General features: G+C 35.9%; 1 protein-coding gene across 3 annotated transcripts in view; it reads right to left on the bottom strand.

Moving 5' to 3' along the window:
• LOC134670096 (sterile alpha motif domain-containing protein 11-like) overlaps positions 1-25,541 on the bottom strand; it is a 250,446-nt gene that overhangs the window by 55,168 nt on the left and 169,737 nt on the right. For all 3 annotated transcript variants that reach the window (XR_010099013.1, XM_063527785.1, XM_063527784.1), the window contains 3 exons: positions 23,206-23,365; positions 19,481-19,667; positions 15,665-15,783 (listed from right to left, as the gene is read on the bottom strand). Coding sequence is in view for 2 of the 3 variants with exons in the window: in XM_063527785.1 (XP_063383855.1) it covers positions 15,665-15,783; positions 19,481-19,667; positions 23,206-23,365 (466 nt within the window). In the remaining variant the exon portion in view is untranslated. The remainder of the gene's footprint in view (positions 1-15,664; positions 15,784-19,480; positions 19,668-23,205; positions 23,366-25,541) is intronic.

Here is a 25,541-nt window from a genome sequence, read left to right as displayed (position 1 = left end):
TACGAAATTTATCTTAATGTAAAATGTAGTACAGTTTGACGCTTCTTTTTTTCGATTGCTTTCGCTGCTCTGTAATTATTTTGTCCATTTTTTTCTTTCTATGGGTCCATTTATTGTACATACTTCTTATATTTTAATCTGTGCCTACTCTAACGCCTGCTGTCTTAGGAATTTCGCGAACCGATAAGTAATTTATTGATTTTAACAGCCGCATGACAATACTTTTGTTTCTGGATTGGCCGGGCCGCTTCTGTGCCGGGATTTTGTAAAATCTTCAAGCATATGATGCTCTGCAAATGTTTTAATAATTTTATTCACGTTTAACTTGGAAAATTTGTACATATTTACGATTTTTCGCAGTGAATACTAGCCTGTGCATCCTTATTGCAGAACTAACTTGCTATGTTCCAAATTTGTTCGGTCCTTCGGGAAAAATATTTGACTATTATGGGAACAAATATGTAGCAATTGATAAATAAGGGATTGTTAATTATATTGTTATGAGCTGTACGTCAATTGATTTTAAATTCGCCGATTAAAAGAGGTGTAAGAGTGTCCGCTTAGTAAACTGAACAGTCCTTAGTAGAAATGGATTACTCAGCGTTTATTCAAAGGTGTATGTAAAATATGGCGCAGTTTCAGAATAAGCGTGCAAAAGGTGTGATTGTACGTGGAAGCACGAAAAGTTGCGCAAACGGCTAATACGGGCATGGGTTTAATGCACAATGCAGACGAGCGATGGGCTCCATTACAAACATAAGCTCGAAACCAATAAATCACTTTTGAAGTATGGAGAACGTTCCTAAACCGAGCTTTACAATCCCAAATAACTTCTGCCGTAGTAATCCTATAGTTGCTTAGGCTATTTCGGGTTTGAGGAAGCGATCAAGTTCTAATGCTAACGGATCACCGGTGGAAGGTTTTCAATTGTCTGTTATGCTGTTTTTGATTTGATGAATTTTGATGGTTTGGAAACTAGATTATGAATTGATGGTGTTAGGTCATTGTGTGGGTCTTAGGCAGCTAGCACTTAAAATAATACTACGAATAGCTAACTTACAATACAAAGGCATGAGCTTCATTATTTCAATTAAATATTAGGCAAGTTTGATAACATACGTTTTAACTACTATTTGGCAACTATTAAAAGCACAAAAAATTTAATAATGAAGACAATATTTAGAGATGCTACTAAACATTTTAGTATAACGCATGTTTTTAACTATGAGAATGTATCACTTTAACAAACTTATTTTAAAAGACCCGTATAGTCAATAAAATATTAACTGTTTTAAATTAGGTAACCGTTTGTATTTTTTTTTAAATCAAATTTTAGATAGGCTAACAGAACCCTTAAATCCAGTAACCTTTACGTAGGAGTGTTGCATAAATCATTTGTCCGGTTAACTGAAAATTATTATCTAGGACACAATTAATTGCCACGGAATTCAGAACGACACCTTCGTTAGCAATAAATCTTTGGTAATCCGATCTGACTACTGTACTGCCTATTTTATATGTAAGGGCTTATGTATAAGATACTGCGGTTACGGTTACAACATTTCTGGTTGGTGCGGTTGTAGGGCAAGTCGCCCACTGGTGTGGTAAATGATGAGGTATCATCCTTTTAGGGGCTATTCAGAACTACATTCCTGATAGATAAGCTGGTTTCAATTTTAAAAAAATGTGGCTTTTGCTCTTTTTGCATTTGATTGCTTTATGTATTTTACAAATCGATAGTATTTTACGTCTTGTAATTGAATGTACTCCTAACTTTATCAAAAAGGGCGTTCTTTACCAATGAAGGATTGACTATGAAAATAAACAACCAGTCACAAATAAAGCCAATATATTAAAAATAATTCCAAACCCTTATATACAATACCCGTAAACATTTCAATAGCGCGATGTAGAAATCTCGCTTGGTATTTGGTTATCATCTTTCTATGAAAGGTACTTTACGGAAGTATGAACGCGAACAGTAATAGTGGCTAGCTACATTCATCGATAAATTGGTGCATTTATATTTGACACTATCAAAAATCTTACCCATAAATATAGGTACCCTATAACCTTCGTATTACCCACCATGAATCTAAAATTCGCATGCATCTCGTGCAAATATTGAGCAACCGATACGAATATTATGGAGATATTAAGCTCTTTTCCCACGTGTGCTTGCCTCACCTCGAGTAATGCATGCGCAGACACATAATTCCACTGCAGTTGGACCTGGTATAGCCATATTTTGGAAATCTAGTTTTCTATTTGTAGATCAGGCTTTAATTACGTTCGTAGGACTACAGGTAAATAGTAAATATGAGAATAGTATCAGAGAAAAGATAAAATGTTAGCCGCCGTAATTTTTTTACTGTCTACATTTTCTTCAGCGCACTGGACTACAGATTTGAGATCCTTCATATTAGTAGCATTTGCAACTTTTTTTATTGCAATTAAAATCATTAGCTCTCAACCGAAGAACTTGACTGTATGTTCAAAAGTTGTATCCAAAAGTATGTTCAACCTCATTCACTTGTGCTTAATTCATTTGTTTAAGAAAATAATGTTTACAGTTACTCAAATCGTTGTGCAATATGGAATAGGGAATCGTGTTAATAAGGACACCCTGCTGGTCTATAATACTCTCGCGTTTTGTACATATATTTAATTACACAAACGGGTCTACCGCGATATAATTTCACTGTTTCATTGTTTTGTTTGCTGCTGGTCCTCTTTCTACTAGTTCCATGGTGTTGTGCAAGCATGTTCATGGGGTACAAATGGTACGTTTCGCGGCGTCGTGATTTGACGCGGTGCCGTTTTGGACACAAGCATTTGTCTAGTTGCTTCACCTGTGTTAAATGGCTTAGCTATTGTGGTTCTGAAACCATAGGGCATCTTTATGAGTAAATATGTAAGTATCTAGTATTTATTAAAATTTATGTAAGGTACAATACCTGCCAAATTGTTTGTAAAAAAATACGATAAAACTTCATAAAATGTGCTTTTATTGTATGAATGCTCCCTTATATTAACTCCACCTCCTCCATCGTGACATTTATGCACTTATAATTTAAACTGTCAATATCGAGGTGTTAACAACTTTATCGTTATGTAGTTAATTTAAATATAATTCAAACATGGAATACTAATTTTATTGTCTTGTCAAGTGACACCACAATTCGTAGAATAAAGGTTTAATCGCTGTCCATGAATAAATATACACAATTTGTCATACAACTCATAAAAGTTTATTTGTTGACATTTATAAAACAATGTAAGGTGGGAACTGAGATAAACAATAAGGATTCATGTATCTTTTAAGCAACAAGTTACATACTATACGAAACTATCAAATAGCCGTAACCAGTTAATATTTTTTTAATCAAAATATTTTTATTGTATAACAGTACAATTTTTACATAAACGAAAGTTCTGGAGGAACCTAAACTAGGCTGAGCCTGTATCATGGGGCCCTGATTTTCAAAGCAAGTTTGACATTATGATTTTGATTATTACACTTATACACTTAACAAAAGAGCATTAACTATACAATTTATAATCTATAAAAAATAAACGCGCATGCAACTTGTATGGTGTGTGAGTATGTGTATGTGTGTGCGACTGTGCGTGTATAGTTTGGACATTAGACAATGCGTCTGCAAAGACTATTATCGCTATACTTTCCATTGATTACGTAAGACTAGACCAATTTGAAAAGACGCATTCGTCTTAGTAGTCATACAGACAGGCTCGAAATTAAAAATAAATAGAATTAATAACATATCTGTTAAGTATACAAGTAGGTAGCGTCAAGGGCATGAATTGATACTAAAAACAATTTATTTTACATTGTAAAGACGAATAGCTCTGCGTTTCTGCATGTCCCACGATAATTACTTACATGTTTACAAAGAAGGCTTATGCTTCGCTAGAAATGGTAGTACTAGATTTTTCTCCCATCATCTCACCGAAACTAGCCATGGAATGCTATTGAAAAAAAATTGCTTTGACAGTCGGTCCGGGGCGTCCATTAACTGGCAATACGCCCTTTAAAATTCCCCATTAGCGAGGTAAAGTGCGTACCTAGTGACTGTAGTGAGCGTTGTCAGTCCGTCAGTCGTTAGTCGTCAGTCGTAAGTTAGTCTCGGTGATTACCTTGTCGCTGGTCGCATGTATACGTCGTGTTGTCGGGAATTTATCTCACTTGTTTTAGTAGATTTATAATTATAGTTCGTTTTTTTTAGCATTAGAAAGAACTTGCAAGAAGGTAAGCGATTTTGACATGTCTTTTAATTGAAAAACGCTTTTTAAAATTCAAAAACTATTACTGATGAAAGCAGAAGAATATAAATGATCGTATTAGATTCATAATTGTTACATATTTGCCGTAACTTATTTTTAAAATGTGTTTTTCAATTAAAAGACACATTGGGTCAATTTCTGAACACGATTTTTTTTCTGTCCGTGATGAAAATCGCGGGTTAGCATCAAATAATACTTACCATTTTTTTTTTACATAAAGAAGCCACACTTTCACACCGGGTTCCATATGAATTCACTGATTAATTGGTTTTTAGAGTACACTTAAAAATACCTAAAGGCTCAAATTACTACTCCCGTGCCCTGTCCGGAATCTACTTTTGAGCATAATGAAAAATCCTACGAAAAATTCTATATTAGTATCACTAATTTAGTGTCAAATACTTAAACTAGATGATATTTACTATCACTGAGCACATACACTATTAACTTCATTGTGGTAAATAACGCGTGATCGAAGTTTAAATTTTGTCCGAGCGCGCGAGTTAAATTTCGTCGGCAAAACTCAAAGGGCTCTCACAGCCGACGTCTGTATCTGAACCGCCTCGTGTCCCGCCTCACCTGTACTGGCAATATTCGGCTGATTCTCAAAGCAAGCGGATGTACGTCAAGCCGCGGCGTGTTCGAGCAAATCGCATAAGTATTTCGGTATCCGGGTGGGCGACAATTTTTTTCTAATTTCGATGCCCCTTATAAATTTTATTTCGCACATAGCTTTTCAAAAACAATTATCATATTTAGGAGCCCTTTATGTATCTTTATGTAAGCGATAACATAACAGTTTGGTTAAACACGATTTAAATTTTTGGCGAATTTTTTTATTACGAATTCTAATTTCCGTGCCCTAATTCCCATAGAATATTTACCTAAAACAGCTGATTAAGTGGCACGGGAATTAGAAAGTATTACATTTATTGTCAACAAATTTTTAATTGGGGGCACTGTAAGTTAATTGGCAATGTTTACGTCATATTATTATTACATATATATATATTGGCATTGAATATATATTATATGTAATAATAATATGACGTATATCTTTCTATTTTACATTTAAGGAAATCTCAGAGAATGCACAAAAATCTATGAACGGTTTTTTAGTATAAGTACTATAGTACATACTTACAGGGTGGACCCGAATAACCCGGGCAATTTTAATACGTAAGGTAAGGTGGGGTAAGACGGCACTGGGGTAAGACTATCACTTGTATGGAATCCTCGTACTGTTAGTCTTGCGCCACCTTACCTTATTCATTTATCATATTATAATATTAAAATATTATATGTGACGTCCCACGGTCAAAGGTACCTTATGGCGGGTATGGAGTTATGCATACCCCAGTAATCTACAATAAATAAGCTATCGATAACACAAAAGATCAACCTCCTAAGTTGCGTAGTTACAGAGATATGATTTTTTGAAAATAATGTTGTGAATTGAGCAACTTTACGATAGAGAAGTTTTAAGTTTAGCCGCCTAAAAAACTATGTTCCTGAAGTAAGTTACATAGTTGACTACAAATAATAATACCTTATATATCTGAGATTAAAAAAATGTTGCGACTTGTTCTGTAATGCAAATAGAAACCTTTGATATCGACTGATTTATATGTATACTAACCAATCTCTTGAAAATAAAGTTTTATTTCATTTTCACGATTGATTGCAATGAGCTCTCAAGATTTAAATTTTATCTATTAGAAAACGACACTGAGAGACAGTTTAAGCAAAAAACAATACCGATTTAGAGGTAAAAATTTATTTTTTAACTTTTTCATATAAATTCAGAATATTGAATATTTTTACTTTTAATGTAGCACACAATCAATTTTTCTGAGCACATATGAAAGAAATTCTGTCATTCAAATGAAATAAATCCTAAAACCCCAACTAAATACTATATTTAACCCCTTATGCCACTTTAAACTTACATAACAATAACAGTATTTGCTCCATACATTTACGAAAAGGAACCTTATGGAAATAAATCTCATAATACATCACTACAAAACATCAATCACATTGAAGTTTATCTTTTATGAATAGAAAATATTAATTTACATTAAACTGCCACAAATTTAATTAGTTCTTCGTCATAATAATCTTAAAAAAGACCAATAATTTGTATGTAATGAAAAGGTACCTTGAGGTTAAGTTACATGATGAGGCATGATGATGATGGAACAGTTAGGATAAACTAATAATATTTTGGGGTAAAGATGGTATAAATCGTCTATTTCTTATCAATAATATATTTTGGTTGCCATTGAAGACAAGCGGCATTGAGGTTCAATGACCTCAGATATTCCATAAGGTAATGCGTCGGGTATTGGCATTTTTCAGCAAACCAATGGCTGATTTATTGCATGCGACCAAACCAAATGAAGATTATTCTAGTTAAGAAAGACTTGACGAGAGTAACTTTGGTATAATGGCAGGCTACTTGGATTTGTAATGTCGGTCGATGTACGGTTATAATATTTGCTAGGCGCCCCAACCAGAACTGAAATTATCAAATTAGTTTTGCGGAATGCTAATACAGTTCTCTACCAAACTTCTTTTCCCGTATTGACTAGTTTTTTTGGGAATTTTCAACCTTTTTTCCATAAGGTACCTTTTGTACTAAACTCTGAGACGACATTACTAGGCTTATAACTAACTTATAACAAAAATAAAAACAGGTAAACAAACGTTACGCATTAAGGTTTCAGATCACACAATAAAAAAAAATTGAGCATTTTTTCACCTCTTTACAAAACATTTCATATCTCCGAAACTAGAAACCCTCATAAGGTACCTTTTCCCGTGGAACGTCACATATAAACATAAAACAATTTTTGGAATTATTACATATTATAATACCCGTACCTAAGGTTACATGAAACAAAATGAATCAAATTTACAATGGTTTTATTTTGTAAATTTGACAGCTGACAGCGTAAGCCGTATAAAGTTTAAATATCTGGGAGACCGAGCTTTGCTCGAAAAACATATACCTACCTAAAAACTAAAAAATGCGCGTTTTCCCAGAGACACCTAGCTAGATCGATTTTTCATCCCAGTAAACGCCCATATATGATCCAATTTCATCGAAATCGTTAGAGCTGTTTTCGAGATCCCCGAAATATATACAAGAATTGCTCGTTTAATAGATTAGTTGTTATAAATTAGGTTTTCTAATAGGTACAAGAAAAATTAAATATATCCTATTCTTACTATATTATAAATGCGAAAGTATCTCTGTCTGTCTGTCTGTTATCTCGTCACGCTTAAGCCGCTGAAACAATATCATCTTGATAATACATATTTGGCATGGAGATAGTTTGAGGCCTGAAGAAGGACAAAGGATCTGGGGGCACGGCAGTGCCGCCGCCAAGTCGAGCAAAACAAAGTGGCACGGCCGTACCATCAAATCTCAATAACATTTAATTTGAGCATGTAGTCTAAGAATTAATACACTTTAAAATCCCTTAGTTTTGTCACTGGCACAATCACTCTCAATCAATATTATTTTAAGGTACTTCTAGCATACCCACAAGTTCCAAATTTGAAACGTAATTAGGTTTTAGCTTTTTAAGCCAATAAAAATCTAATAATACTGCAATATTAGTCACGTTCTAAAGATAACTGCATAATTAAGTTTGTAATCCTATAGAAATATATGCGATAACAACGTTACCTTTTAGTTCTTACAATTAGTAGGGAAAATAAAGGTACACTACGATGGACGATGTGAGTATGAATAAAGATGTATTATGATATGTTTATACATAGTATCAGTATGGTATGGGTATGTTTACCCGAAAAGAAGGACAGCCTACAAAAAGAGATGGGATCATTTCAATTCATGTAAAAAGATGCAAATCTCGCAACGCAGTTCTTCTACTCTACTACAAAAAAGTTTTGGGATGTAATGTGAAACTAAGTCGGTTATTTTAGTCAGTGCCAGGGGGTATTTTGTAAGCAAGTTTTTTTTAGGAAGATTATGATATTTTTGAGAAATTACTTAACCAACCTACACTTTGAAGATTTTCCCGCAGGGCAGGGACACCCCGTATACCTATGTGTAAAGTAAGGCGGGGTAAGACTAACTTAGTTTATTTTGATCGGGGCAAGACTAACAGTATGAGGATTCCATACAAGTGATAGTCTTACCCCGGTGATAGTCTTACCCTACCTTACCTCATATCTGTTCAAACAATTTTTTGGGTTATTAATTTATGAAGGCAGCATATTCGATTTCTTCAGATTAACTTACACAATAACTTCTTCTCAAGTTCTCACTGTGCCCCTATTTATTTCTTAGTATCATTTCCTATAAGACCATATACCAGATCATACACCTTGTACCTATCTACATGCAGATACATAATGACACTTTTTAATGAATAGTTTTGTATGTAAAGGCGGACAAGTTTACGAAACTATTCAGAGTATTGTTTTGAAATATGTACATTTTACTAAGAAAGAGAGATTAGTTGCCATTAAAATAAAGGAAAGGATTAGTCAAATACGTAGTTTTTAGTGTAACATACTTTCGTAGATTTGTCGTTCGAACATAAAATTAAAGAAGGTAAATATGTCCGATGCCACTTCAGTATGGTTGCAGTATATTATTGTAGATTAAAATATTCATAAATAATAGTTTTAAGTACCAAAATAAGTTAAGAAAACAATTCCCTTGCCGTGTTTTAATTTCCGTCCTAGTAAAATCTAATTTCCATGGACACACTAATTCCCGTGCCCTGACCAAAATTTAAAATTTAAATAACTTTTATAGTTTTATGAATATTTTTATCCCATAAGAAACTTAATATTTATTATATTTTTTATCAAATTCTCAGCATATTTTTTTTTGTGTAATGTTGGTATTTCAAAATTCCATGGAAATTAGACAAAAATGCTCGTTTGGTGAAATTGACCCACATCAAGATTGTTTACCTAATTTCTAATGCTAAAAAAAACGAACTATAGCAGTATAAAGAGATGTATAGGTATGTTCTAGGGATTTATTCAACGAGATTTTATTATACTAATAGTAATGGTCAGATCGAGAATTGTATGTTGGTGTGTAAATTTGATCAATTCAACCTCAGACGCAAATCAATCGTCAATCGTAAACGGGTTAAGACTTTGAGAAATGGTTTTTAGGGGTCCGTTCCTGAAGAGTGCTAATAAGACCCTATTTCTAACCTGACATCGTTCGCTTCCTGTTCCTGTAAGTTGAGAATATTAAATATTTAGTTGTAGTGAGTATGTAAATCGCCATAGATATACCGCAACCAGTGTAGTCTTTAGTTTGCATCAAAATTATGTGACGTCAGGTCAGCGATACAATATTACCCACAACTATTCAAAATATCTAACTTAATACGTAATAACGGTGCAGACGCCACAGACCGCATAAAATCATACAATTTGTGTACAGCCTAGACCTAGAAAATTGTAGCGGCTGTATCTCAATAGTAAACGCCAAATAAACCATCCATGCTAATGTTAAGTCAATAGGAATGCTAAAATATAGGCAGATCAGCAGCAGTTATTATTGGCACGATTTTATGCTGTGGCATGCCGTAAGTTTGTTTGAAGATTTGACGTTCAAGATAATAGGTATGCGGATCAATTTCGTTCATATTTAAATATATATAATATTTCATAGTTCATTTGCAATATATATTACCGACCGTGGAAAATCGTACCTACCTAAGTTACAAATATGTTCATATCTAAAACAAAGGCTCATACTCGTATATTGTACCAATTTCTGATACAATACTTACCCAATGCTTTGCTGTATACCAAAATAAGTATATTCGTAAATTTTGTCGATTTGATGCATTTTTAAGAGAATTGTCAGAAGAAATCGCTTGTTAGCAAAAGTACCCGTTAATCTTAACTGTACCCACATACTGTTACATTTTAAAGGTAATACTTATTAATTATATTTTTTTACTACGCTGAGCGATATAATAACGCTACATTAATAACATAAAGTAGCTGACATTTAAAAATGTTATTTTCACTTAAAAGTAAAAGGTGTTTTCGTAATTAATTCAGAGCTCCAGTGTTAATTATTTTTTGCACTCATGTATCACTGATATGCACTCCCATACGTGGCTTTATTAAAATTAATCAAAGTCGAGATATATATCAGTGTCATACATGCCGTGTGTGAATGATCGCTCAATGTTCTAGCTCTAATCTACCAATGTAGACGATGAGTCTATACACCTACGCGTTAAGGCGACGTATACAGCAAATGTATCATCTGAAGCATATCTATTGAAATAATAGTTTAACCTACCGACGCTTGGAAAACATAAAATCTGGCGTTTCACGCGAAACAATATATTAGAATCAATTTTTCGTTCAAAAGAAAGAGAAATTATCTATAAACTACTGATTGAATGGTCTCTATTTCAACATGACAATATTATTTAAGTACCTACAATGACACACAGTGGAAAAGTAACGACGATTTCTTGGGGTTGCGTAATACTATACAATACTCGTATTTTTACTTTTGGTTTGGTAACACGAAAAATTACAAGGTGGCGAAGTCGCGCTAGATATTTATGTATAGAGTCGAGCGCGAGAACGCAACTAGATAAGCACAAAATTGTACTTACATTGTATTTTTTTCATACGAGCCAGCGTAGTAGCCATACTAGAGCAAAAAATTGATTCATAACAATAGCCTATTCTTTTTACCTACTAGATTAAAGAATAAAGTACCCACACACGTCGCCTTAACACAGGTGTCGGGGCACACTGGCGTAACCACGAGGTGTAGAAACTGAATGATTACTAGCGGCAATCGTGATTGCGAGTGACGAACCCGACTGATGTCTTCATTGTGTGCAGCAATCACATCTGCCTCTTATCACGATTATAACACATTTCAATTACAATCTTGTCAATAAAGGAATAAAGTCTATTTTTCTGTGTTTGGTGATATAATGTTTGAGCATAGTTGAATGCGGCGGCGGTAACTACGCATTGTCGAATGATTGTTTGATTGCCCCGTGTCGAGTATTGTTAGTTGTGTCAATGAGATCGTCTTTTAATCATTCTTGACCATTTTCTTTCTTTACAACATGAAGGTAAAAACAATTATTTTCACATTTAACTCATAAAATGTTAATCAGGACGAGCTATTGTAATAATAACAATTGATTACTATTTAACGATAACTACTATGTTAACAACAAGCTGCTGTTAAGCCTGTTAATAATCGAAGATCACAATTTGAGATTATCTTCAGTATGTAAGTAATACTAAACTGCTACCATAAACAAATCTGGCGGATGTACAATTATCGACGCCGTTAGATTTTTTAATCAAGCGTAATGTGCGGTAGGAAAGTCGATAATGGTGATGAGACCACCGATTTGTTCTCGTAGCTTTAATCGATGTTACTCATTTCACGTACATCATCGACAATTATCTGATCATTCTTGAGCCTTATCGTAAGGCAGTAAGGTTTATCAACGGGTAGTTTACTGTGTTGTTAGTGTCGGCGCATAATTGGGCTGATCGGCTTCCGTCCATCGATTGTGTATTCTCATCGCGTACAGAGCTATATGCCTTGGATAACAGTGGAGCGCTGGCAACTGAGGCAAAGAGTATGACTTCCAAAAGTTCCGAATCGAAATGTATTAAACAAAAGGATATATATCATGTTTGATGGGTAAAGTCCTGTGTAGGTATTGAGACAAACCTATTTTACTCTTTGACATTGTAGTCATATAATAGTCATGGACAAATTTAGAGGTTTAGTTACTGGATTATAGCACCTAAAGTAATTTCAAAATTAGTAGTTAATCAACCTTTTTTTGCGTAGCCTCTAAATTTTTTCATGAGTGTAGAATAGTAGCAATTGACTTTAATTACTTACTAAGTGTTTCACTATCTAAAGGTGAAATTTTTAAATATACGAGATCATTGCACAGAGTGCAACGAACATAAAAAGTTGGAGTGAAAACACTAATTCAAACCAATCAGTAAATACTCATGTTTAAAATATCATATCATATTAACTTTGTAACTGGTACATGATATCGCCTAATTTCTCCTTCACTTATGACTTAATGACTTTAATTGGCGTAAGAGTAGCATCAATGTAATATTTACGACACGACACTAGTCAGCGTCATAACGAACTCTTTACACCGGCAATTTCCTGAATATAAATTAAATTATAGGAAACAGACCGCGGCTTGACCGTTAAATTGAATTTGTGAAATTTATTGATGCGTACAGATATCAGGTTAGGGTCAGCCAGGGCGTACGAACTAGTTTATACTAGCACTAGGGTTCGGTCCGTTACATTGCAAATGAAAGTTGATGCACCTGGTCGATAGAACAAATACTGCAATTGTTAGAAAATCTAAGCGTGGATGCAAGAGATTATTGTAAGTTTCAATGTCCATAAAAAGTTATGGGTTTCAATAATAATGTTGGGGTTTTAATTGTTTTGGCTATTTTTATTTTATATATATCTTCTCGCAATTAACTTTTGTTTATTCATAACATTTTTTTTGTCATATAATAATTATATGCTAAGAAGCGAATAGGTTACGTCACTAGATCACCGGTGACCTTTGTTTGGCTAAATACGTTTTCATGATAGGCAAAGTTATATTATCGCTCCGGTAGTTTTATAGTAGGGGTACCCGGCCATCAATATTGAACTTTGGTAAGAGATTCGGCTAATTTAGGCCTGCTTCGTAGAGCGTTGTCACACACTAATTGTGACGTTTGTTATAAGATGTCATATTTAAAGTTTACACTTCATCGATTTACTATAAATAGTAAACTCCATAAAGTGCAGTATTTACTTCATATGAAACGACAATTAATAAATACGATGATTGAAGATTGTAAACAGCCAATTGTCTAAAAAAGACCTACGTGCAAAACTTATTTATCGTCGGGTACTCTATCTACATTAAATTTGAAGTAAGAGCGGGTTTTTTGCCCATAACGGATATATATATATTAGGGATGTACCGACTAGTCGCCGACTAGTCGGGAAAGCCGACTATCCGGCCACATTTGTAGTCGGCGATTAGTCGGCGACTAGTCGGCAAAAATGGCCGATTAGTCGGCACTTTATTAGTGAAAGAAAAACAGAAAAAAATAAACCAACAGTCAATATTTACCATATGTTTTATGTCTATTTTACCAAAATACCTATTCAGGGTGTGGAAACTTTTGTTCATATAATTCTCAGGTCGGTCTCAACTGATTCTCGTGTAATTTCATGGAAGTTCTATACTTAAAGGATTTTATTATAATTCAGTTTTTGTTTTTTTTTTTATGGTGGAGCCATGGGAAACTACGAGTATTAATGTTATTGCAAAATTTAGAGACTTATAAACAGGGCACTTTGTTCGTAAAGCCGCTGACCACAGGGGACAGGTTCTTAACTGGCGACTACGTATGAGAAATAGAGCCTTGGAAATATAGTGTAGTAAATAAAGGTAGTGGACCCCGCAGTAATTCCTCAGCCAGAAAAAGCTTTACAGTATGATAAAGTATCAATAAATAAAAAGTATTGTATAAATTTCCAAAGAATAATAATAATAGTATTTAAGTAGATACCTAAAGTCTTAAATCGTTAATATCTTTTTACGGAAAATTGCTCCGTTTAAACTTTCTTCTCCGGACATGTTCATGTAACGTATTGCAACAATATATGAAATATCAAAAAAAAAAAATCCGCGCAGAAATACCAATATTAACAAAATATAATTTTTTGGCGTGGCTTGGACCGGAAAATTGCTCAGTCTAAGTTTTTCACTGGAATGCCATTTTATTGACGATTTATACATACAAATTGAAAATCTAAAAAATTTACCATGTAACTATACTTTTTCTCAGATATTGCCTTTTTACTCGCTGTGGAAAATTTCTCTATCCATTTTATTTATTGAATTGAGTTCACAGATTTCTTTCCATTCAACTATAAAAACATCTAAAAAAATAACGAGCGTATTCAAAACTAAACATATCGGGAGCAGTGTATAGGGAGCGGGGTGTACAAGGGATGACAGTTCTTTTGAATATTTTGGATTTAAGTATATACGTGACTACTTAGTATATATTTAAAAAGAAATCAGGCTGAGAAATTTTCCACTCTCAGTTTTTTATAGTTCTAAAATACATAAACTTGGGTATGCATTTTTTTTGGATTTTCTTACCCACCACGCCAAATTATATTCTAAGATCACATAAGAAGGAAAAAATGGCAGAGCAATTTTCCGATGAAAATGAGCGCCAAAAAAGGAATTATCGTAAAAAAAATATTCTCTTGTTTGACAAAAGTTTTAGATTTTTTTCTAGTATCACATACTGATACAAATAACTTATTTGGTAAAATAATTTTGGACGGAGGAATTACTCGGTTCAATATATAAACAGATTTGTATTTTTACGTATAAATACCTAACTTAGGAGTGGTTTTTTTTTGGATATTTATATGTTAGTTTCGGCTCATACTATACAATAACCAAGCAAAATTTCATCGACTGAGAAATTAATGCATGGGTCTCCATACAACAACTTGCTTCGTTTACTACACTAATACCTCCTACAGACGGTCTGCTCAGGATCGCAAAATAAAAAAAAAGACAGAAATTGAACGAGGAGTCTCTGAACCTGTAGAGTACACCTTTCAGCTAAGCTAATATATGAATAGCGCAACCAAAAGAGCAAAACTATTGTTTTTCACCCGAACTTATACGATACTAATGATCTGGCCGACTAGCCGACTAGTCGGCCGACTAATCGGCCATTCGAGCGCCGATTAGTCGGCTAGTCGGCCAAATCAATAGTCGGTACATCACTAATATATATATATATATATATATATATATATATATATATATATATATATATATATATATATCGAAACGGCATTCGGAGAATACACAGTCTTCATTTGTTACTCCATTAAAATAGGACTCAGAAATACAATATAAGTAGTTTTACCTGAAAATCATTGGTTAATAGTAATTGTGACTGTTACTATCAGTCAAAAGTACTCGCAGAGATAGGTAGGTTGGGGTTATTTTTTTTTGCTACGCCCAAAAAACGAAACTGTTCCCATAGATAGGTAGGTTAGGGTTATTTTTTTTTGCTACGCCCTAAAAACGAAACTGCTGCCAGAAATAGGTATGATTTTCAGGTAAAACTACTTTTGACCAATATGCTCAGTCAAAAGCAGTTTTGCCTGTTTTTGTCGGTTAAAAGTTCTTTTGACCAGTTCACACTTTTGACTGCAACATAGGCACCATCCTTATTCATTTGTTTCTTTGTCATAGTGAGGTGCACTTACCGCTGCGTATTCTGCACAGATGTCGATGGACGTGACGAATTCGCATACGTCGTCGACCGTCCACGCTGACAGGCGCGCGCGGGCCTCCGCGCATAAGCAGTCTCGCGCCTCGCCTCGCTCTGCGCAAAAAATTACACTTTCAATGCGTGTGGGTTAGGCACTTGTCCTACCAAGAGCGAGTAAGCAATTAACTATCGGCGATTTTCTCGCCCAAGAAACGAACAAAAGATTAGGATCCTGTGTTAGTAAAAGAGATACATATATTAATAGTTCATAGCTGGCTGTTCACACTGCCGGCGAGAACACTCGCTCTACTAGTTTGTCGCCGCGATAAGATAAAACTAGCTCAGCGGTACTCGCTCGGCGATGCTCGCTTTGTAGTTTGAACAAGTATGCGACGTCTGCGTGTTCGGCTACGCTGCACCGCCCCAGCGAGTGACGCGAGTAATAGCCCGTCGCACTCGAACACTCGCCTATAGCCGAGCGACAAAACTATTGGAGCTAACACTCGCTTCTCGCCGCTCGCCCACTCGTTTCTAGTTTATAGTTCTACTCGCTTATCGCTCATCGTCGGCGGTGGGACAAGTGCCTTAGCCTTGTCCATAACCAGACATAGGAATCCGTGGGGCAAATTGTGAATTAAGACTATGTTTGTGCACTTATGAAGTTATGATACTAACTACAACAAAATAGTAAAAAAATCGTTTTTAATTGCCTAATCGTTTTAAAACAGCCAAAATTTTGTTGTAATTAGTACAATAAGTGCACAAATATATTGTCTTAATTCACAATTTGCCCCGCGGATTCCTATGTCTGTCCATAACTATTCCAAATTTGAAATCAATAGCGTTGGAAGTTCTCGAGATATTTAGCGATGTGACAGAGACGGCAGACAAACTCGCACTGTAACTTTTTTTTTACCTTTTTGTTACGGAACCCTAAAATGATACATTTAAGCCCCATTTGAATATAGAATCATGCAGGGCAGGCTGCATAGAAATGGAAGAATGAAGCCTTCGGTAGTCGTAAATAAAAGTAAATCTTACATACAATGTGATATGATCTTGAGGTAAGTTCTAAATGTTATAACAGTATTTCGATTGTAATTTTGGACGATATGCATAATTGGTCAGCAAAAATTAAACTTAGCCAGTCCAATATAAGTAAAAACAAAACAACTATATCAATTTACCAAATCACCCACCAAAACTCATCATAAGATCGGACCCATTATTTCATAGTAATTAATTTCAACGCGAAGACATTTAGTTTTCTTTTCGGTAGCGGCAATTAAATATATTGTAACATAATTGCTTTTCAAAAACGCCGTCGAGTATTCAGACTAATTGAATGGTGCATTTAGTGGATTGCCTCTCAAATGTGAAAGAAATATTGGTTCGAAAATTTGATCGGTGAATCATTGAGGAATGTTAAGCGGTATTTTAAAAGATAACCATTACTTACTAAGATCCATTTCGGCTACACTGGATTAAGGAAATATTTGGAATAACTTAAGAATCTTCATTATTACCATTGAATAAACACAATCCTTGATTGGTTCGTTTAACAGATTCTTAGCGGCTCTTCTTGTTAATTTGAGTAAAGGTACTTATTTTCTTACGAGTATCTAAAGTGTTTTTACTTTTTTCTACTCCCGTACTTTTATTTGTCAATTAAAGGGTCGTGCACACACCTTTAAAACCCTACCTTATAGTTGTCAAGACAAGTCTTTAGTCTATTCCCCAAAAAAGCATTTGTGCATACACGCAGTATCTTTTTGGCGATTTAACGATACTTCGTGTAATGACCACGGGATCCTATCTCATCGCATAATAATTGATTGTCATAATGTAATGTTACGCATAAATCTCTTTTCGCATATTTTTTCTCCAGCTGAAACAGAAACTATTTTCGAAAATATTTTGCATAGGTTGTATAGAATAGGGTAGGTTAGGTTAGGTTTGTGTTATAATTTTTCAGAAATGTTAATATTTCCAGCACAATAACAATTATGCGAAATGAGTTTTATGCGTAACATTACATTAGGACAATCAATTATTATGCGACCAAATATGGACCCAATGACCACTTTAAAAATATTGAATGAAATACAGTGTCGCCAACCTTATTTTAAATGTCATCTCTGACAAATAAGTGAACCATAGACATGTTTTTTTTTAATTTCATTCATTCAGTCATTCGTTTCCCGCCCGTAGCCTCCATTTTTGCTACTTCTTGAATTAAAAAGATTTGTTAAATTTTCAATTTTATTTCAAAGTAAGTGCTAGGTCGTAGAAAAAGTATTGTATGCAACGTTGTTTATCTGAGTCAAAAAATAATCGTGGCGTCTTTATTAACAATTTTCGGCTTCGCCTCAAATTGTTACTCACGCCACTCGCCTTTTTTGACCTCTCTTAAACAACGGTTGCATAAAATACTATTTACTACCTATATTTTTAATGTGATACAAATATCTAATATTATTTAAATATTACTATCAAAAACAAAGCCTTTACAAGAATATACATTGTACATTTGAATGTCTAGGTTCTAGGGCTCTATAGTATAAGCTGTTACTAGTTTTTTGTCAGTTTGCGTCTGAAATGTAATACGGGTCCGATATGATCTCAGTTGGTTTAAAACGACTTTCAGTAATAATTTGCTCCTGATTATCTAGTTAACCACAATTAAATTTACGAGTATATCAGTTAAATCTAAAATGAGTACCTAACCGGTAACTGCGCAAGGCCTCTATTTATCTTGCATTCTTTTTTAAAACAATGTAGCAATAATTTTTAGAACACTAATTATGATTGAAACTGTAATAGGTACATAACAAGCTCCAAGTTTTAGCAACACAGTTTTGTAAACCTTATTCCAATGTGGAAAAGGTAGGTATTTAAATACATACAGATTTAAATACCTACGTGTATGATGGTCAGATCTCTTATCTAGAATTGTTGCTGACAATAACGTTTTTCTAATAACCACTTTGCCAATGTGAAATCTAATAATCAACGTGTGTCATAACTTGTCAAACGTTATCATAAGTGCTTATTATTTTATTTTGCTCATAATGCAGTTCGAACTCGATGAATGATAATACGGTCGTATGTATATCAAAATGTTAATAAGAGAACAAGTCGTACTACCCTTATGCAACACTTTATCTGTATTTAGTATCTACATATATATCGGTAGCTCTACTCGTATATAGATTACCTGCGGGCGTATGATGCGTATTGACGTGATATCGTCACAATAGAGAGGACGTTATTATTACATCGATAACTGCTGTCATCATGTGCCAACAGATCATAGAGGGAATTTTGAAACAATGTGCGCATATAGTGCTAACGTGTTTGTACATCGGGAAAATTGAAATCATCCTCTGAAAAAATAGTATGCATGACTGTGTACGTTATATTACTTAACAATGTAATGTTTAATGTTCTTAACCATCATTAGATACCGGGTCCCTCTCGCGCTTTCCTACGTTCTCGCCAACGCCAGAAAGATCCAGTGCTGTTCCGGCGCGCTCAAGCGTTCCACGACCCACTCGGGAACCGAATCATTTACATAATAATTACTAACTAAAGTGGCGATGGTCTTAACCGGAACGATGACGCTTGGTTTAAGACTCGCAACTAAGCGAGCCAAGCATCATCAGCCCGACATCTGTTCGCCACGGGCACACTATATCTGCCTGTTTTGCGGTCGTGGTTGCCGCTCCTGTATTGGCTTATAGCCATGAAAATTGTTGTCGCCTGACACTGTTTGTATAGTCTGCAATAGACTGAAAGGCCAATATCTTACCATCATTAGACACGGGGTCCCTCTCGCCGCTGTCGCTCCTGGTGCTCGGGCTCGCGGAGAGCCTCGCGCGCTTGGCCGCGCTCTCTCCCGCCGCCGACAGGTCCAGCGGCGAGTGCTCCGGTACTGTCCCGGAGCGCTTGCGTCTTGAGCGCCCTCCGCGGCCCACTCGGGATATCGCTAGCAGCGTCTGGGAAAAATTATAGACGTTAGGGCGGCACTATTTTGTGTAAATTAGGGGTGGGCAAATAAAAAATTGGGAAAATTTGTAACACATCGATTTTTTGCATTATATATTAGAAAGTACTTCAAACTATCGATAATAATTTGTGAAAACTTTACGTTAATACTAAAATAAAACATTAATAAGCTACAGCTGCTAGAGAATCAAGTACATGCAACTCTTACTATTTGTATTTCAAGACCAAATTCAAATGAGAAGATATAAATTATGTCTAAGCAGAACGAGTAGCTAAAATGTGTTGCTAATTATCACAAAGCATACTTAATGACAGGTAGTTTGTTACGCTGCAATGCTAACTAAATATGATTTATTTTGAACCGGCAACTGTTTTTCAAAGCCTGATAAAGTCGTTTCATAATCGCCTCCAAAAAGCTGGTAGCGAAACTCGACTTTCTTTAATTTGATAAATTAAGACAAAGAATGTCGTCGACCTCGGTATGATCCATCGCTGAGTGCTCGGCTGGTCAGATGGCATACGGCACTGAGTACTGAGCCGTTGAGCTCTGAGCAAACATGAAAGGTGAGCCGTTATCTGATCGAGAGCGCGAGCATTCATCATAATAACCAGAGAGCGCAACTTTGGTGCCGATGACAGACGTATGACGTGAAGCTAAATACAGAGTGTTGTTATCTAGATTATAGATACTTAAACAAATAACAATTTATTAGCCTCTTTAGTTTACTGATATTGAAACTTGAGAGTTTTATACGTACTGGCCATAACTAACTAACTGTCTTTGTCATGTTAAAAACAAGATTGTTGGAAATGACAACCAATTACTGTTTACTTATTTTTTATTAGTAAAATATAACCGAAATATTATTGTTTGAAGTCGCTATGGAGTCTTTGCAGCCGTAATTGCAGAAATTTCCTTTTCTGATTGTAAAAAATGAAAAAATGTGACCAAAATATAACAGCAAAAGCAAGCAATATAGAGAAACATTTGAAAACAACAAAGCATATTGAACGAGAAGGAGATGGTTTCGTATCGTTTTTTAATGTTTACATGATTTTTTCTGTAAATTACCAAGCATTTTTATAAATAAAGAATTATATATACATATTATCATTATTAAGAATCATTGAGGTGTTACAATGTTGTTTTATAAAAAACATCCTATATGCGACTTAACGTCATAATGACGTCATCGGCACCAAAGTTGCGCTCTCTGATAATAACGTACCCACCCGTCACGCTAGCTACCCGCGGGTCAAATTGCAATCTATCTTTTTTAATTGCTCACTAAAAAAGGCTCATGCGTTCTAATTTCATATAAAATTCAGACGCGCGCGGCGTGAAATGAACGCGTGCGCCGGCTGAGAAACAGATGGCAAGATTTATTTACCCTTACCCGTTGCCTTTTAAAGATGAACACGACACCAATTTGATGAAGCAAACGGGACATTTCACTTTGCCCAGGCTATCGAGGATCTGCATGAGTAAATAACTGAAGGTAATCGTTTGTTACCGACCAACGCTGTGGGCGATCCCCCGTGACCATAATAGAATGCAGCTTAATTGATTGTTCAAGCTAATTTGAATCAGCAGCGGAAGATCGTGACGCAACCCCGATTCTACGGCTAATTGCCTCGGAAAACAGCTTTATTGTAGCCCTCATTGCAACATGTGAGCGATATCATCATTACCCAGTAATAAAGTATCTCCAACTCGAGTAATCCGCTCGTGTCATAAAGACACGCTGACGATTGAGACAAATATAATAACGCCCATTTTGTATCATTACGCTTTTTTTATTAGAAAGTCAGAGTCATAACTGTAACAATTTTAACGCTGCAATATCCGCGTGCTCACTGCACTCGTGTGTAAAAAGTCATCTAATTTAAAAGTCGAGCGGCGGTTTGATTTCACATCCCATCAGTACATCACTAGCGTGTCGCGGGCGCTCGGCGCGTGCCACCGCCAATTAGTGCAGCTCCAGTTCCTTTTACAGTCGAGAGTCGAGCGAGCGAGTCGACGGCGCGCGCGCAGGGGCGGGGCGCCGCCATTACCCTACCGGCGCGCGCGCCGCGAGCCTATACCCCTCGCAATTAACACTCTTTCCACGTTATCTGCACTCCAAGGAAGTGTAAAGGTCATGAGCCTTATCAGATTTAATTGCCTTCATTATTACTGGAAAGGAAGCGTGCTACCCGCCGCGCATTATGATTTTAAAGAGCTTCAAATTAACATAAACGAGCGCTCGCCTCTAGATGCTAGACGCGATAGACGCCTTATGAATTTTACGATCCCTCGAGACATTTTAATCACAGCCGTGAACTATGAAACCGGGTAAAACAGCAATTAAAACAGGAAGGTCAGTGACGGGCATATAATAATTAATCTGAATTTAAATCGTGCTTTTGAAATTAAAACCCAGCTGACCGTAAATTATTTCATAGGGGCAGCGGCTTCTTAAGTAACGAGGATTACCTAATAACGTTGCGAGTATTTTTGGTTATTTTTACGATAAAAAATGGTTTGCCTCGCTTTTGTACAGTCACAGCGAACAACGAAGGTAAAGGCAGTTATATGACAGCGTTGGGATGTTAGCGGTGCTGTAGTATATCAAATGTCTTGTCAATTTTTATAAAATAGAGGGCAACTGTACCGATTGTTTGCTTAGATCATCGACATCCTGTCTCAAACCGCACGCACGCGATGCGTTTCCTTCTGTAACGCAATTTGAACAAGATACTTTTTGTACTTAATTAGGACGATTATGTCAATACTTTGGTCGAGCCTCAATTCTAGGTAGTTTATTTTTTCAAATCATGTTTTTGGTAAAATTGGATTAAAAAAAATACTAGTCAGATTTCGATTTTCTTGTTTAATGAGGGTGAAGCTTCATACCATCATAAATAGTTGATATAATTCGTTTTCGGATTGACCTCCAAGCGAGTTATCGTTTTTGTGGGATTGAGAAGAGGCGTATTATATGTACTTACTTGGTGGAATTTTATTACATACCGCGAAAAGTATAGGGATAAATGACAATTTTCTAGACGTTTTTCTTTAAATCTCCGTAAATACGTATATGTTCAGTACGTCATTTGTACATCGTAGGTACATCATACGTAAATATATTCATAGGTAGAGCTTTAGTAGACAGTCTCGTGACATCTGCTAACAATTCTCCTGGACAAGATTTAAACCACCTGAATGAATTTATGAAGGCAGTCGTCTATTTTAAATTTTTGAAGTTAGGTTTAGAGGTAGGGTATTGGACAAATAACATCTGATCCGTTGAACCAATGGGAAAATCTACTTTTTGTTACAATAACCTCCTAATTGTTCCTAGAGTTAGACAAAGCTGCGATTTTGGACGCAGTGCAAGTGTTATTTATATGTCATAATTTCATAGAAGTTTGACGATTAAAAGACACTTGCACTGCGTGGGCTATCAAAATCGCTGCAGACTTTTCTCGTTCTGACTCTAGTGACTAGTGTCCTAGTTATGAGGTGACACATGAATAGTGACGTACCTTAGTCGAGCTCATATCGAGCATGACGGGGAAGGCGGGCAGCCGCGGTGGGCCGCCCTGCTGCTTCGCCATCTTTGTGAACAGCCCGCCGAGCGGCGCGTCCGTCGCCTCCTGCGCCGGCGCACGCTCCGTGCCGAAGCCGTTCATGCGGTGGAAGTAGCTGAGGAATTCAAATGTATTTAGTATATTTGTCGTTGGAATAATCGTCACCTGTCACTCGACGGCATAGACTAGGAATCCTCTAGACCGAGTTTAGAGCAATTATTTCATGCAACCGATGATGCCAAAAATGCGGGGGTGCGCGGGACGAGGTGAGCGAAGTCTCGTGCCGTGATTGGTCTGTTCAACAACGGACGTCACACAAAGACACTTTCGACTCGAAGATGGAGTAAAATTACCGTATGCGTGGCAGAGGGGGTAGCGCGACTATGCTCAGTCTGGAGGATGTTTTGTCTGTGCTCGAGGGGCAAGTTGAATTACTTACGCTACGTCTTACGTAGGCGAACAACGCGCGAACGCGGCGCGGCGCGGCGCGGCGAAATCAATCCTTTGATGCCCATAGAAGTGTCCTACGTAAGCGATCTCGTTGCGAACGCGGTGCGGCGCGATTTGCACGCGAATGTCAGGCGCCGCGTTCGCGCGTTGTTCGCCTACGTAAGACGTAGCGTTAGATTGCGTGACCTGTGTCTGGTGCTTTATTAAATGCACAGAAGCACGGTTTAAACTATTCTCTAGTTCGACTAACGCAAATGTGTAGAAATAGGTATTGTAGAGATGTAGAGTGCTGAGTGACAAAATATCAGTAGGTAACCATAGCTCTCAATATGAAAATTTGTGGTCATTATAACACAGAACTACCATAAACAATACTATGAATACATTTTGCTAAATTTAAATATTAACTGATTATATTCACCTTAATGTATGAAAACAGAATTCTGACGACAAATTAGATGCATTCCGCATACTGATACAGACACGAGATAACTTATTGATTCATAATAATTATTGACAGAGGTCAGCGAACCCCGAACATGAGCAATTCATTAATATAACATAAGTTCACGCGGCGACGGTCGGTTCTCACGAATCATGTAAATTTGTCGACTAAACGTAAGTTATCGAATCGATTAATATGCTAATTGGCTGGCGCATCACTAGTCGGTCGGTGAACCGTCGTAGTGTTGTGACATGCCGTGTGAAATGTCTAGAGTAAATAGGAAATGGCTTGCTTAAAATGATCGAGTGTTTCCTCTCTTTATTATATCTAGATCAACTTATTAATGTCGTTATGGATAGTTTACTCTCAGAATTGCGAAAGGCTTAATAACTTTGATCATTCTACTGTTGCTATCTAAATTTGTTGTTAATTAATATTGTACCTATACCAACCTACCAAAATAACTATGATAATAAAAAATATCGAATTTCGCTTCGAGTTTTTTATTAGTAAGTATTAATGAATGGAAAGAGAATAAAAGCAATAAATTTAAATTCTCTTTTAACTTCTGAATTTCGAATGCGTGACTCACGCATTAAAATCGGCACGAGCCATTATCACAATGAATGTATCGGTAAGTGCATTATAAAAATTCCCATTAGTTAAAGCCTTTTAACTTATTCAAGTTTTGGACAGAAAAGATATCAGATATCACACATATTTGTCTCCTAATTATTTTTATTAGGGTTTTAGTGCTACCTGTTAAAGTAATGTTAAAATGACGCATTAGAGAAAAGTGGTTTGAAGTGCCGCCGTATAATGAATGCATTTATTCAGTTATTACTTATTTCAGATATTTTAACATTAGGTACGGTTTTGAAAAATAAAATTAGTTTTGAATGAATTGCGAACTGGATTCATTAAGGCAGGGGTTATTGATTGAGACACATTTTGCGTAAGTCGTAAACGTTTTACGAGTCACATTTATTCGTTCCATCCGGCCCTCGAGATAATTCTTCGTGACGTTTTAATAACAGTAAGATAGTTAGCTTGGAATAATTGTGGCTAGCGTTAGAGTAGATTTACGAACGGCCTTGTTTGGGAGTGAAGCTGCCTACGAAGAAGCTGAGAGGTCCCAGGTTCGAATCCCGGTACGGGCATTTATTTCATTGTTTATCATGGATATTGACGGCGAATATTGCATGTTTAATAAGGTAAACATGTATTATATGCCAGCTGAAGGCATGGGCAACTTGGAGGATATAACCAATGGAGACGCCATGTCTAAAATTTTCGGTACAAAATAGTCTGCCGTTTTTAGCGGGGGAGGGGCACATCTAATGTATAGGTACGTCATGTCAGATAAACGTCAGTCCATACATATGGTTGGCATGTG

Source organism: Cydia fagiglandana, chromosome 13 (assembly GCF_963556715.1).
Source record: "Cydia fagiglandana chromosome 13, ilCydFagi1.1, whole genome shotgun sequence".
Lineage (NCBI taxonomy): Eukaryota > Metazoa > Arthropoda > Insecta > Lepidoptera > Tortricidae > Cydia > Cydia fagiglandana.
The sequence above is the reverse complement of the archived record's forward strand: the minus strand, read 5'-3'. Positions and strand labels throughout refer to the sequence as shown.